The 16,363-nt window shown below is 43.6% G+C and overlaps 1 protein-coding gene across 3 annotated transcripts in view; it reads left to right on the top strand.

Annotated features, from left to right (window-relative positions):
- ARHGAP44 (Rho GTPase activating protein 44) overlaps positions 1-16,363 on the top strand; it is a gene marked incomplete at its 5' end in the record, with an annotated part of 142,179 nt that overhangs the window by 91,658 nt on the left and 34,158 nt on the right. For all 3 annotated transcript variants that reach the window (XM_082679208.1, XM_082679207.1, XM_082679206.1), the window contains 2 exons: positions 5,616-5,733; positions 14,509-14,577. In XM_082679208.1, the coding sequence (XP_082535334.1) occupies positions 5,616-5,733; positions 14,509-14,577 (187 nt within the window). The remainder of the gene's footprint in view (positions 1-5,615; positions 5,734-14,508; positions 14,578-16,363) is intronic.

Here is a 16,363-nt window from a genome sequence, read left to right as displayed (position 1 = left end):
ATGGTGTGACTGTGTCTTCTGCAGCCATTCTGTAACCCTGAGACCATCATGGGAGAAGTGCAGTTCCAAAAGTGCTGCCCTTCCCCTGCTCCCTCCTCCAGAATGTACCAGGAGATTCCCGTTCCAGCAGGGGCATGCCATGGCCCTGCAGTGGCTTTGACTGTGGCCGTCATCAGTCATGGTTGTGTGTAAATGCCTTTTTATTTCTTCCAGTGGCATGTGTGCATACGTGTGCACGTTGAAACAGTGCAGACTCGTGAATAATAATACGGAAGGAACATTTTGGTTCCACCTTTGGTCCTTTGTAGGTCAAGTTTAAGAATCTCCGCATCTTATTTTAATTTTCTTGAGAAAAAGAAACAAAGACAAAACTGGAAATACTTTGGCTGGGAGCTATAGGATAACGAGTCCCAAACCAGGAGTGAATGATGAGGTCCAAGATGCAGGTTGCCTGTTCTCTAGACCTGCGACCTTGGTCAAGTCACTGAACCTTCCAGAATAGTAGTCTCCTCACCTGTGCACAGACAGTAGCAACATTTGCAGTATTTGTGGGCCGACCTGGGAGGTTGTTTGGAGTGTCAGATGAGATCCTGTTTGTCACAGCACTTCCCAAGAGCTTTCCAAAAGGAAGCTGCTACTATAACTAGTTGAGGCACCAGAATTCTGCATTTGGATCAACAGAACGTATAGCACAGTCCCCCAAGACCAGAAATAAATCAGGCTAGGTTAGCAGAGAAACAGAGTTTCTTTCTTCTTCTTTTTTATTGCAGTATAGTTGATTTACAGTGTTTTGGGTGTACAGCAAAGTAATTCAGTTATACATTTCTATCTATCATCTACTTTTTTCTGATTCTTTTCCATTATAGTTTATTACAAGATACTGAACATAGTTCCCTGTGCTCTACAGTAGGTCCATGTTGTTTATCCACCATATATATCGTAGTGTGTATCTGTCAGCGTTTCTTTAATTCACCTAGTGTTTCCCAGTCCACCTGAATGATCTTTGACATCTGTGCCAACACACCTTGTGAAATGTCGATACATTTTTTCAAAATGAGTCTATTTAAAAGAGGAATCTTAACAGCACTACCATAAAGTGAAAGGCAGTGCCCTTAGCTACAAGTATCAGGTGAATGTGCAAGTGGACAGGATGAACGTAGTGCCCGTGCTGTTAAGTTTTAGGTCCTGTTGCCTGTGGAAGGCTGTGATCCTGAGGTCTCCAGTTGCTGAAAAGGGAAGAGGAGGAAGAATTAGAAAGTGGTTGAAGTTACTCCGACCCAGATCTGAGGCCCTCCCCCTAGGGCCCTTGGAGGAACAGGGAGAAGGTTGCGTCAGGCATAGTGGTGTGGTACGACTTCCTACAGTGTCCGTGCGCCACGTAAAATGCGTCCTGTAGCCCCAGTGTTCAAGTCCCACATCCCGGCGTCACGTAAGATGATGGCGGGTATGCTGCTTGTTCCACCATCCGGGGGACGGTGGACACCGGGCTCCTGGGTTTGCAGAGTCACTTCCTTCTGTGAGGACCTGGGTTTTAGCCCTGAGATCTCTTCTCTGCTTCTCTAAGGAACATCTTCATTCCCAGCCCAGAGCTTCTGCTCAGAGGGCTGGATGTTAGCATCAAAGCTTGTCATTGCCTTGTCCACTTACATATTTTCATTCAGCCCCCCTTAGGAGAGAGAGTTTCTCCCTGGTGACAGCCGCGGTCAACCTAGTTTTGTCTTATGTTTTTAATGGTGACACCAAGTGGTGCGTAGATTCTGAAACCACAGAGGAGTGTCATCGGGGACCTCTCTTCCATGATTTAACAAACTTCATGTCTTCAGCTCATCCTCTCTTGTGTATTGGGATTTGGTAAGGAAATAATCTACTACCCCCTCCAAGTTTTTATGCTTCTAACCTTTAACTTAGACCCTTGACAACTTTGGTTGTTTCTGAAGCCAACTCACCCCAACTTCTTGCCTTTTCCTCTAACTCTTCCCCTGAGCCACTGTTTCCCAAGATGGAGCAGTGAGCGTAAGACCAGATACTGTGCTACTGAAATGCAAACGTCACCAGCTACTCTTGGAGAAGCAGTTGGGTTCTCACTGCCCCCACCTCTACCCCACCCCACTTCCCCATTTGGTCAGTCTGCATACATTAGGGTCTATTCCTTGTAGCAATCCTCCTTCTGAGCCGGGACCTCAAAAAGAGGAGGATGCCCAAGGCAGAGGAGCGGAGAAGACTGGGCAGATGAAACAGTAAATGTCCCACTAAAGCGACTTTCCTGTTTCCTTCCAAAACTTCTTCCGGACTCTGTGTCACCCTGAACTGACCTTGAGTTTGCCTGCTATACCCTTCTCCTGGTCTCTGAAACATCTTACCCTTATTTCTGGCCTTTTTCTTTCCATTAGCCTTTCCTTAAAGCTTGTACTCTGTCTTCACCATCCCCAAATCATAGACTGATGGCATCTTTCCCAGAGAATGATGGGGTCGCCTCAGCTACCTTAGTGGGAAGAAATGAACTTTCTTCTCTTCAAACTTCAAAGCTCAAACTCTCCTTGGACAAGAAGCCTTATTTCTTCTCTTAACAGAGCAGAACAATTGTTGAGTTTACTTATAAGAGCCTCTGAATGAGAAGATCATCCTTCCTGGAAATTCATGATTTTTAAAAATGTTTTAATTTTATTGGAGTATACTTGATTTCCAATGTTGTGTTAGTTTCAGGTGTACAGCAAAGTGATTCAGTTATACATACACATATATTCATTGTTTTTTAGATTCTTTTTTCAGATAGGTTATCACAGAATATTGAGTAGAGTTCCCTGTGCTATACAGTAGGTCCTTGTTGGTTATATATGTTATATATAGTCGTGTGTGTATGTTCATCCCAAGCTCCTGATTTATCCCTCCCCACCATGTTTCCCCTTTAATAACCATAAATTTGTTTTTGATACCTGTAAGTCTGTTTCCTTTTTGTAAATAAGTTCATTTGTATCTTTTTTAAAGATTAGATTCCACATATGAGTGATATCACATGATATTTGTCTTTCTCTGTCTGACTTACTTCCCTTAGTAGGATAATCTCTAGGTCCAACCATGTTGCTGCAAATGGCATTATTTCATTCTTCTTTTAGGGCTGAGTAATATTCCATTGTATACATGTACCACATCTGCTTTATCCATTCCTCTGTCGATGGACATTTAGGTTGCTTCCATGTCTTGGCTATTGTAAATAGTGCTGCAATGAACACTGGGGTGCATGTGTCCTTTCAGATTATGGTTTTCTCTGGGTATATGCCCAGAAGTGGGATCGCTGGATCATATGGTAGCTCTATTTTTAGTTTTTTAAGGAACCTCCATACCGGTTATACCAATTTACATTCCCACCAATAGCGTGCAAGGGTTCCCTTGTCTCCACTCCCTCTCCAGCATTTATTGTTTTTCGAAATTCATGATTAGTGGCACTTTTCCCAATTAGTTGCTACCTGTACAAATGTTTCCAAGTTTCCCTGGATATTTTGCTATTCGGTCTCCACAAAGGGACCATTTTGGGGGCATTTTACCACTATTGTATAATATCAAAGTAGATTACTTATCCATTACAAGTAAAATTCCTTATAAATGGAGGGGAAAGGTGTATGTTTTTAAACTACCAGGACAGAATTGGGGGTGGGAGGGAATAAAGGGGAATAGGGAAGAAAAGAAAGAGATAACTTTGAAGAATGTTTTCATTTTAATATACATATATTAAGTGTAATTTGGATTAAAAAAAAAACCAAATCTAATCCAGATATATAAAACCCTAAAAATCAGCTGAGTGTTTGTGGCCCCTTTGTTTATTTTTTACACTTATATATTGGTGAGTTTTTTTTCCTTCAGATAGCATGAATGGGATGGTGTTTGTAGCTCCATGATCTACCATAATCAACCATGGAAGTGTGTTCATTATCTGAGATCTAAATTACAGCCATGACATTTCATATTTTATTTGACTAAGCCTGGGAGGTATTAGTTAAATATTTCTGTAGGGCAAACCATTATAAGAAAGAATTGCCCAGGAATTTTTACTAATCCTTATCTGTTAGCTTAGATTTTTTTTTTTTTTTTTAACATTTTGGAATAGAATATATCCTTTCTAATTTGGATGAGGAATCTTTCTCAGGACACACGTGTCCATCTCTGGAGCTTCAAGCCAGCTTGATGTCCTAAAGCCTTTTTAAGTAATTTTCACATGGGTGCGCTTTTTAAGTGACAGAGAATCCTTCGTTTTGCTACTTTTTGCTAATAGCAAAGAGAACTCATGTCCCCTTTTTGGGTATTATAATGCCCCACTCTCTAATTTTTTCCTGCACGTAACACAAGAGGAAAGAAGAATTGTACAGAGAAGACACTTAGTGATTCAATTCTTGATTTTCAAAATGAGGGTAAAATTGCACTTTTTGCGTCTACATTGGATGGACAGTCCGAGAGCCACATGGAGCCCGCAGGCCTCTTTGGTTTGGTCCGTACGCGGTTGGCCTGCAGGTTCCAGAGGATGCTATTTAATCTGCTGTCACGTTTCATCTGATGAGTTCGCTTGACAGTTCGCAGCTTGTCAGTTTGGAACATCCAGCAACCTGTGGGCCACACTCCTCCTGCCTGGGCCCCATCAGCCCTGATCACCCTCCAGTGAACCCCCGCCAGGTCCCCGTCCCCTCCCTGTTCCTCCTGACTTCCCAAGACCGCAGCCAGGCATGGGCAGCCTTTGTCATCCTGATTACGCCGATTGTTTTTCTTAGAGCTGAGAAACAGCTTTATATCTCCTGTCCCTGTCACAAGTAGGAAATAAAGGATTGGGTGGGCGAGATTTTAGGATAATGACCCATTTGACTTATTTTTCCCACTTGCTGGGCCCTGTAGGCTGTTGAGTTTACAGCCTCACGGGGAGAGGCCCGCTGCTGTGCCCTGCTATAGCTACTAGCATCTTAGCATAATTAGAACCTTCTTTCAGGGCCTGCTTTCGGTAATTCCTTGATAATGACTTAGCAACCAGAAATATTTGTGCTTCCCCATTAAAGTTTCCCAAGGGGCTCCCTCAGAAGGCCAGTATTCTCTGCAGAGAGATACATGTTTAAGAAAATATGAATGAGGTGTTGCAGTGTTGATCAGAGGTTGCTTAGTGCTTACCAGTGGAGACTTTTGCTTCCACATTTGTTTTAATCTTACCCACTTGTCCTCTCACTTAGCACCCATGATTGGCTTCAGCCAAGTAGGTGAATGTTTCGAAACTCACAGCCCTCAGTATAGGCAGGAAGCTAATAGGAATGGCATGGACCGTGCTTCAGGGGAAGCGGTGGTGAGGTCCTTTGGCCTGAGTGTTCAGAAGACAGTAGGGAGGATGATGGCAAATCGGGGAATCCTTGCTCTGTCTGAAGTGGCCGCTATCCTCAGCCTCCTTCAGTCCTGCCGCTTGGACATCGGAGCCCCCTTTGTCCTGGTCTGGTACTGGGTACCTTTCATTATCTCTCCTTTGGAATGAGGCTGTGTCGTTCCCTGGGTGATACTCATGACCAGCTATTTCTCTGCTTCCCACAGTGTCCCCAGGGCTTTCTCTACCTGTCTCACACCTCTCCTCTTTGTCTCCTCTTTCCCATCAGGTGGCAGCAGACTTCCAAGTCTTCGGGTTTGTCCAGCAGCTTACAGCCTGCAGGTGCCAAAGCGGATGCCCTCAGGGAGGAGATGGAGGAGTCTGCCAACAGAGTGGAGATTTGCAGGGTACCCAGCTCTTTGCTCCCCTCCACTGAGAAAGATGGGGAAGCCCTAAGGGAGTCCCTTTCTGTTGGCTGGAGGTCTGTGAAAGCCCTAACAGTGAGCCTCTGGTTGAATCAGCGTCCCCAGGCTTGCCTGCTGACACCTCCAAAGAGTCCTGCATGAGCCCTAAGAGTTGGGGCTTTCATGGTGACCTGGAAGCGGGGGGACAGCAGTGCGTGATCACTGATATTCCTGCGTGGTAGGCCAGGAGGAAGTGGCCTCGGTTTCTCCACGAAGATTTTGTAAGTCATCTGAGCCCCAAATCATAGATTCTAGGCCACCCAGAACAGTTGAGAGTTTAGACAATAGATGAGCCTTGACTCCCTGTTGATATTACATTATTTTCTTGTTTGCCTTTTACTGTTTCCTGAGTCACTTTATCAGTCCTTTGCTTCGCGGGAGACATACCTGTATCTATGAAGTTAAAATGCTAGCCATGGAGACACGTGCAGCAAAGAAAACCTTCCACTTGTCAGGAGAGGAGGACCTCGTTCTACAAAGTGTGCCTCTGCCCTCGGGAGCGATAGGTGCCCCTCATCACCCATCACCCGTGTTCAAATGTTTCTCATCTACTTTCCCCACAAACGTTTTATGGGGCTTTGTCAGCAATACCCATTCTTGATGCTCTGTGTATATATACATCTGTATACATGCAGATATGCCAGTTTTGGTTTGGATCTAAGGAACAAAAATACCACATTTCTAGAATTATGCTGGTATCTGTTGTCTTCCTAACATACAGTTTTACAGGAGAGTGGCCACTTAGCATGCATACATCTTTGTTCTTTGTGGCTTTATCGAGTCTTACCTTGTCCATCAGCTTCTGCTGTTATGACCACCCTGTACAGGTGATTCAGACCTTGCATTCAGGTGACATTCACAGTCAGATAGAATTTCTCTCTGGAGTTAGAAACATCAAAAATATCTCGAAAGGATTTGTTATCTCTCAGCCTCCAGTTGTATGGAGCCAAGCAAAGTTAGACCAATACTTCAGACCCAAGACTCATTGTGGGTAAAGCTGGTTTCTCATTTGAATTCCTGTGTCTATTGGCAAAGATCTAGCTGGTGCTATTTGTGAAGAAGCACTCTTCTCTCGTGTTGATTGCCCTTTTCCTCTGTGTCTTCTCTACCCATTTACCATGGGTTCATGTCCTTCAGTTAAATCTTGTTTCTTACAAAATTCCTTCTTCACTAGACACAGCAGGGTGATGTTAAGAGGGGCTGCTGGCGAGTTCTCTGGTAGCCTAGTGGTTAGGATTCCCGGCTTTCACTGCTGTGGCCTGGGTTCAATCCCTGGTTGGGGAACTGGGATCCCACAAGCCTCACGGAGTGGCCAGGAATGAAAAAAAAAAAAAAAAAAAAGTGGTGAGGGGAGCTGCTGAATGCAAATGTCCAAACGCATTAGAGTAAAAGTTTAATAGCTTCACTCAGTCTTGGGTAGCTTCTTACATAGGCTGTTTTTACCAAAAAATAGATTAAAATTCCTTTTCAGAGATTACAAAAGTATTGCATGTTCACCAAAACCAGTGGAAACAATTTGAAAATATATTAAGAAAACACCAATAATTCTTTCCCTTCCTACCCAGCAACCAACCAGCCAACCAACCCACCCCTCTGTTTGCAAAGGAGGTGACCAGTTTGCCTTTCTCAACAATATTTATTAAGAATTTGTTGTGAACAATGTGCCCTGTGATGTGCCAAGTGGCCGTAAAAGTTATACGGATAAGGAAGTAAGTGTTAGAACCTGTTACCTAGCCTCCCACCCTTTTTTCTTTTTTATAATCATACAAATATGCCCTCATATATAGCATTTTTCTAGGTACTTGTTTTGTGTTTGTGTGTACGTGTGTGTTTATGAAACAGTCATGTTGCTTCTATTGGTCTATCACTTTTCTCAATTAATAGTACATCCTGGACATTTCTCCAGGTTAGTAGCTGTAGATCTAACTTAGTCTTAATATTGTGCACAGTATTCCTTAGTAAGGAGGTATCTACCATGATATATTTAGCTATTTTTCCTAGTGGTAGATACTCAAGCTAATGTGTTTTGTTTCTTTGTATTTTGGCATCAACAAAAATGATATAATCAACATCGTTTTATGTATATTCTTATACACTGGTAACTTTTTTGCCCTATAGGATAGATCCCCAAAAGTGATATTTTTAGGTAGAAGACTATGTATACTAGTTAAGTTTTAATAGGTATTGACAGTTTACTTCTCTCTCTTTTTTTTTTTAATTTATTTTATTTGTTTATTTTTGGCTGCGTTGGGTCTTCGTTGCTGCGCGCAGGCTTTCTCTAGTTGCGGCGAGCGGGGGCTACTCTTTGTTGCAGTGTGCGGGCTTCTCATTGCTGTGGCTTCTCTTGTTGCGGAGCACGGGCTCTGGGCATGAAGGCTTAAGTAGCTGTGGCTTGCGGGCTCTAGAGCACAGGCTGAGTAGTTGTGGCGCATGGGCTTACTTGCTCCGTGGCATGTGGGATCTTCCCGGACCAGGGCTTGAACCCGTGTCCGCTGCATCGGCAGGCGGATTCTTAACCACTGCGCCACCAGGAAAGCTCCAGTTTACCTCTCTTAAAAGGAAACTGGGGCTTCCCTGGTGGCACAGTGGTTGAGAGTCCGCCTGCCGATGCAGGGGACACGGGTTCGTGCCCCGGTCCGGGAAGATCCCACATGCCGCGGAGCGGCTGGGCCCGTGAGCCATGGCCACTGAGCCTGTGCGTCCGGAGCCTGTGCTCCGCAACGGGAGAGGCCACAACAGTGAGAGGCCCGCGTACATCAAAAAAAAAAAAAAAAAAAAAGAAGGAAACTGCAATTTATACTCCCACCACTAATAAACAGAATTGGACATTTCACTTTATCTTTCTCTGTAATGTATGTTTTTCCTGTTTTCAGTTTTTGCCCGTTCAGTGAGGGAAAAAAAGCTATCCCTATGTTATTGTAATTTTAATTTCCCAGGATGTTAGTGGTCCTAAGTATATCTTTGTGTTTTTATTGGGCATTCTTCCTATATTTCTAGACCTTCTTAGTTTGTCAAATTGTCTATTTGTATTGGCAGTCGGACCAGTATTTCTATTGTTTTTAATAGCAATTTGTGTAAGCTCTCTGTATAATTAGAGATATTAAACTTCCTTCTATCTGCTGTGCTGCAGATACTTTTTCCAGTCTGCCGTTGTCTTTTGATTTTTGTTTATAGTGATGTCTGCCATTAAGCACTTGATCATATACCTGTATTTCCTTTGTATGGGAGAAGACCCCAGGTGGTCCATCAGGCACCTTCCACCTCAAGGTTAAGAAATTTTTCTTCTTTAATTTTGTTTTAATGTCTTTAATGCATCTTATACACCTATTTTAATATACCTGAAATTTATGTTTGTATGTGGCGTGCAGGAGAGATTTGGGTGTTTTCCCCCCATATGAAGAGGTAATTCATTCATTAGATAAGCCACCTCCCCCTGAAGTGAAATCCCATCATCTGACTCCTCAGCTTTATTTCTGGGCTCTGTATTCCATTCATCTGCTTGTCTGTTCCTGGGATAATACTGTGCAATGTCTCTTTTAATGACTTCATAGCAATTATAATATTCAATACCTCCCACCCTCTTTCATAGCTATCTTGTCTGGTCTGTGGCCTCTGTTTCATCATATGAACTGTAGGATGATCACATCCAGTGGATAAAACCACGCCTTGTGCTCTCAGCAGCTTTGTTTGTGTGCGGAGCCGATCCCCTTCAGAGCAGGCACTGATGTTTTCTCTAAAGGTCTCTTCTGACTCCTCTTTTATTTCTACTTCATTGGCTGCCAGCTGTTCTAAACATCCCCTGTGGTCCTCCTCCCTTCCCTTTCTGGGTTGCCCTAATTGGGTCACTTCCCCTTCTAGCTTCATGGCTTTGTATTCTCTCAGCTGGATCTCCTACACTGTGGCAACCCAGCAAAAGGAAAGTTTGTGGGCTGGAGGTGAGCAAGGTGGCAGCCTGGTTTCCCTGTGTTTAGGCACAGCGAGGCCCAAGCAGAGCTCCCCAGACCTTTAGACCCAGAGAGCTTTGTTTTTCGGTTTTTTTTAAATTTTTATTGGAGTGTAGTTGCTTTACAGTGTTGTGTTAGTTTCTACTGTACAGCAAAGCAAATCAGCTATACGTACACATAGATACATATAGCTTTTTTGGATTTCCTTCCCATTTAGGTCACTGCAGAGTATTGAGTAGAGTTGCCTGTGCTGTACAGTAGGTTTTCATTCATTTTCTATTTTATACATAGTATCAATAGTGTATATATGTCAATCCCCATCTCCCAGTTCATCCCACTCTCCCCTCCCCCTTGGTATCAGAACTCTTGTTCTCTACATCGGTGTCTCTATTTCTGCTTTGCAAGTAAGATCATCTGTATCATTTTTTTAGATTCCACATATATGTGTTAATATACGATATTTGTCTTTAGACCCAGAGAACTTTAGATCCAGGAAAACCAAGTCAAGGTGGGTTCCATAAGACGGAACCTGCTGGTACCTGGGGCAGGTGGGCAGGTGCAGCGTTTCTTTTTTATTCCTTCTTAGAATTTCCATGTCTCTACTTACATGATCCTTCTGTTCTTGTGTGCTGCCTACTTTTTCCGTGAAAGCCCTTAGCATGTTAATCATATTTTTAAAAGTTCCTAGCCTGATAACTCCGACATTCTTGACACATCTGACTCTGGTTCTCATGCTTGTTCTGGTTCTCATGCTTGTTCGGTTTCTCCAGACTGTGTTTTTGCCTTTTAGTATGCCTTGCAAGTTTTATCGAAAGGTGGACACAATGTGTACTGGGTAAAGGGAACTGAGGTAAGTAGGCCTTTAGTGATGTAGTAGTCAGGTGTGGGAGCCGGGGAAGCATTCTGTAGTCCTGTGATTAGGATGAGCAGGGAGATGGGGTTGAACCGGGTTCCATCCCTGGTTGAGGAACTAAGATCCCACAAGCCCCACGGCGCGGCCAAAAAAAAAAAAAAAAAAAAGTTTCTCCTAAGGGTAGGTCTTGCTAAGAGTAGAATGCTCTAAAACATTTCAAAATGGTACCTTTCCACTTCCCCTTGGCAAAAGCCAAAGAGGGTTTTTCTCTGATGTTCACTGTGAGAACTTAACTCAGCAAAAGTGTGAGGGCTCCCCCGTTCCCTGGAGTTTTTAATTCTCAGACTTGCCACCCTGAGCCTTCTGCGGTTTGTCAATTACAGTTCAGGGTTTCCTGAAACTACAGAGGTTTCTGCTCCCGGATTCCTTCTCCAGTAAGTTGTGATTCTCGTATTCACCTGTCTGCCTCTCTGGTTTGGGGGCAGTGGTTTGCCCTGTACCCTCACTTCTCTGATGGATCTGAAACGAGTTGTTGGTTTTTTAGTTTTTTGCAGCTCTTTACGTTTGTTAGGACTGAGCTTCTACGTGCCAGATAGGAAACCCGAAGTCAGCAGGAAAAATCAAGGTTTCACTTTTTACCAAGAAAAAGTACTTAAGAGACAAGTATTTATAAATATCTTGGGGATTTTCTTTAACAACAGAAATATCTAAAATCCTACCGTAACATTTTGTAATATAGGGTAATTATAAAATATTACTAAGGAAATCAAAGAAGGCTTTATAATACTGAGAGGTGTTTTTAGATGAGAAGAGTTAATACTATACAAATTGAATTTCCCAAAATTATTTTGATTACAAGTGTAGTATTTTGATTGTGGTAAATTGCAATAAATGTTTCAAAGGGTAGTAAAAGGTTTCTAAAGTTATGGTGGGAGAATCATTGGAGCTTTGAATTATTATCTCCTAAAATGTATTATAGAATTACATAGTTAAAAATAGGTACTATTTAAAAAATAAAAACATCGGTGGGAAAAAAAAAAAGGCCTGCCAGCCAGAAGAAAATCCAAAATCCAAGTGAGCTACCAAGCAGTCTGATCCCATTTTTGGTAAACCAGGCAATCGTATGACTGATTAAAGTAAGCACAAAATGGGCAAATGTCAGTATTTATAGTGCTTATCTCTGCACGGTTATCTCTGTGTGGTGGGATTACAGGTGAATCTGTTTTTCTACTTCGTCTGTTTTTGAGTATGGATCCGTTGCAAAATCAGAAAACAAATGATTTTTTAAATACATAAAATTCTGGTGATTATTAATGGAAGGTTTTTTTCCCTTTATAAAGAAAATTCACTAATGATTTAGAGTAATGGGAATTTCTTTTTAAAAATATTCTATTGATATTTATGAATAAAATAAATTTAATTGATAACATGTATTAATAATTATAAATAATTTAGATTAATATTTATATTTAAATTTGGGGCCGTGCTGCGCAGCACGTGGACTTTCAGTTCCCCAACCGGGGATCGAACCCGGGCCCCCTGCTTTGGAAGCACAGAGTCTTAACTATTGGACCACCAGGGAAGTCCCAATATTTATTTTATTTATTTAGATGAATAGAAATTTGATTTCGAGTTTCCACTTTTATTTCTCACTTGTGTGGCTTACTTGGAGTCTATATTGTTAACTTCCTAAGCCGGTAATGTGATTGTACCTTCAGAAAATCCTGTCGTGTTCCTGAGGGCACGCACAGTTGGCCCGACTTCTCTAAGATCATCTGCTGAGTCGTTGAAGGTGATTTGATACGGCATTTAGTCCCTTCCGAGGCTCGCTTCCTTTCCTCTGTCTGCCGAGCCATTTTTCTCACTCCACCCTTTGTTTTTCCCTGACTTGAAATATCTCCCTTAGGCCTATCAGGCTGGCGATGGATGTTTCCAGACCAAGGCTGCTGGGGGGACGGCACACAAGGTTGAGTTCCAACAAAACCACTTTCTCTTGCACCTTTGACAGATTAGGCATTTATGGTAGGGCCGCTCTGGTGGAAGGGAACCGAGGTGGGTGGTCCTAGAGCCCCTTGTATTCTTTGGGAAAGTTACCTTGAACTCTTGGTAGCTACTCGTCTGAAATTGGGATCTTGGTTCTGTTGTCTTGTGTACAAGAATGCTGTAAGGATGTTTGCCTGTCAGGGATCCTGGCAAAGGAAGCAGATTACTCCTCCCATCCCCGTGCTCACTGAGAAGAGCTGAATCGGCAGCCGGAGAAGCTGCTGAGGTGGTTGCAGTCGGTGCAGAATGCTCTTCCTGAATCATGTAGTTGCCGCTTTAATTCCTTCAGCATCTGGGTCAGCTTTCTTGTGCTGTTTTTTTTTTTCTTCCTTTTTACTGAGATATAGCTGACATACGATATCATGTTCGTTTCAGGTGTGCTACATGGTGATTTGACATTTGCATGCATTATGGAATGATCACCACGATAAGTCTAGTAACAGTCTGTCCCCATACAAAGTTATTGCAATATTATTGACCATCTCCTTTGTGCTGTATATTACATCCCGTGGCTTCTTTATTATGTAAGTGGAAGTTTTCACCTCCTAATCCCCCTCACCTATTTTCCCCACCCCAACCCCTCCCCATCCCCTATTTTCCCCACCCCCAACCCCTCCCCCTCACCTATTTTCCCCACCCCCAACCCCTCCCCCTCCCCTATTTTCCCCACCCCCAACCCCTTCCCTTCTGGCAGCTACTGCTTGTTCTCTGTCTATGAGTCTGTTTTCGTTTTGTTTTGTTTTTTAGATTCGACCTATGAGATCATGCAGTATTTGTCTTTCTCTGTCTGACTTATTTCACTTAGCATAATGCCCGCTAGGTCTGTTCATTGTTACAAATGGCGAGATTTCATTCTTTTTTTATGGCTGGGTAGTATTCCGTTGTATATACACCACATCTTCTTTATCCATTGGTCTATCAGTGGACACTTAGGTTGCTTCTATATCTTGGCAATTGGAAACAGTGCTGCTGTAAGCATTGGGGTGATATTTTCATGTTACTTCAGCTTGAACATTATAGACTCTTTTCTCCTTAACTAAGCATCTCTTCTGAAGATCTACCTCAGGGCTACCAAATAGGGAGGGGTGTCAGAGATCACAGGACTTGCACACACAAGTTTAGAGATGTGACATGTCCAAAGATACGGTTATTGACAAAGTCTACGTCTGCTCAAGATGCACTTTTATCGCACCTTGCAGGGAGTGTTTCTGTGAAACAGACAACTGTCCTCCTTGGAGGGAACACTTTTCAGAACCAGACACAGCATTCAGCCATGGTTCTCGGTCCCATGGGAAGCTCAGCGGTGGGGGACTGTTCACACTATGAGATTTGTGTGTGATGTTGGATGAGTCCAGGTTTTGCCAAGTTTGGAATCAGCAGTCCTTCCCCTGCCCACCTGTCTTACCCAGCGTCCCACGACTTGGTGTGTTTCTGTTTCTTTCCCATATGCTGGTGATCAACCAATCAGAATTGAGGATGAAGCAGAGCTAGGCAGGTAGCATCATCAAAGGGAAGAGACGGCAAGACGAGGAAAGCAGCAGCACAGTTTGTACCTGGCGGGGCTGCCTCAGACGGTGGCGCCTGCCACAGAGATGCAGGGAAGTAATTTGCGCATCACTCCCCCATACCAGCTTTCCTAACTCTTGATGTAGCCCACGTGTTAAATAAACGCCCTGGGAAAACACTGGCTTAGGTGTTCTTTTCCCGCTTATTCATCCTCTAGAGCCGTGGTTGGGAAACGGGGGAACGTCCACAGGCAAAGTTTGTAATCTGTCAAGTATTAGGAAAAATGAGATCAACCACGGTTAAGGCTCTTTCGTCTGTGATGCTTAGACTCCTGCATGACCCACTCTCTATCTTGTGTTTTCCCCCCTACAGGACCAGCTGTCGGCTGACATGTACAGTTTTGTGGCCAAAGAAATTGACTATGCAAACTACTTTCAGATGGTAAGTTTCCAGAAAGGTGAGGCTGCTTGGAGTCTGTTTACAGGCATCACGGTGCGGACAGGGAGGAACGTCGGCCTCGAACCGAGGACCCCTAGATCGAGCACGTCCTGAGAACGGATGGGGCTTTGGCTGTTCTATCTGTGAATAAATCCTGCCTTCTAGTTCTCCTTGTATGGATTTCTCCAAAAGTCCAAGAATAAAATTCAGCTTCATCCATGAAGATGACTGCAACTCAGGGATCTATGGCAGTGGTTCTCAACCAGGGGTGATTCTGTTTCCTCTGCCAGCAGAGGTTTGGCCATGTCTAGAGACATTTGTGGCTGTCACCATTGAGGGGAGGTGTTCCAGGCATCCAGGAGGTGGAGGTCAAATTTGTTGCTAAATATCCTGCAATACACAGGACGACTCTCACAACAGAGGATAATCCAGACTCAGAATGTCAGCAGAGCCAAGGTTGAGAAACCCGAATCTATCATCAGTAAGGAACTTGGGAAGAAGAAGAAGAAAACCCCACCTGGCGCGTATTCATTTTTTAATCTAGATTTTTGCCCAAGACGGTGGCAAGTAGGTAAACGAGGATTGATACGGCCTGTTTGCCTGTCTTTCATCTGTGAGAGCAGATTTAGAGAGTAGAGAAACAGGGTCTGAGTCATCCGTACTTGAATGATCGGGTCCAAATAATTAGGACCCTGTCTGTTTACCAGGGAAAATACAAAGCAACTGGGGAAAAAAAAAAAAAAAAACTTGAGAAGAAAAAATACAAATGAAAAATCCAGTTAAGCTCACCTGCTTTTAAAGTTGGGAATGCAACTCAAATCTCAAAGCATCTCTTTATGGTCAAGGAAGTAACAGAAAAGGAGGGAAGGTAAAGGGAAGAAAGAGGAGGAGGAATTCCGAGAAGTTTATATGTGTTGATGCGTGTGGGGCAGAGCTGTGGGCGGCCAGCACTCTCCCTGCGTGGGCATCAGCGGCTGAGAAGGCCAGAGTTTCTTCTGCCCTGAGAGAGAGCTGATAGGCACTTCTTCCAACTTGGAAAGTTTGTTTTAAAATAGTGGGATTGGGCTCCCCTGGTGGCGCAGTGGTTAAGAATCGCCTGCTAATGCGGGGGACACAGGTTCGAGCCCTGGTCCGGGAAGATCCCACATGCCGTGGAGCGACTAAGCCCTTGAGCTGCAACTGCTGAGCCTGCGCTCTAGAGCCTGCGAGCCACAACTACTGAAGCCCATGTGCCTAGAGCCCGTGCTCCGCAACAAGAGAAGCCACCGCAATGAGAAGCCCACGCACCACAACGAAGAGTAGCCCCCGCTCGCCGCGACTGGAGAAAGCCCGCGCACAGTAATTTTCAAGTATATTCCATCAGTTTTATTTGCGAAGATAATATTTCATTTTAGAGTTTCTGAAACGAATGACATTGTTGACATTCCAAGCATTATTAGCTTACCTCATTGCCATTTGGGTACCATTTATTGCAACATTCTGATTTTTTAAAAATTCCCTTTTCGTCTTCCTTGGGGATCACAGAAGCTACTCTTCACACCAGACTTCTCAGCAGAGTGACTCCCACCTTTTCCCTCACACATGCGCAATTTTTTTTGGAGGAGGAGGAGGTAGAGATTCAGAAAATAAATGAAGTGACTGTTGTTCACAGGTTTTCCTCTGCTCTTATCACCATTTCAGCAGCTTTTTTAGTAGTGAGATGGGCAAACTAGAACATCTTGAAGGACTTTGCTCTTTGGCCTGCATCACGATAACCAAAGCAGTTTTACCTCCCGAGACACTTGAAGAG

Source organism: Grampus griseus (genome assembly GCF_964374135.1).
Source record: "Grampus griseus genome assembly, chromosome: 20".
Classification (NCBI taxonomy): domain Eukaryota; kingdom Metazoa; phylum Chordata; class Mammalia; order Artiodactyla; family Delphinidae; genus Grampus; species Grampus griseus.
This window is presented reverse-complemented; position numbering and strand designations above follow the sequence as displayed.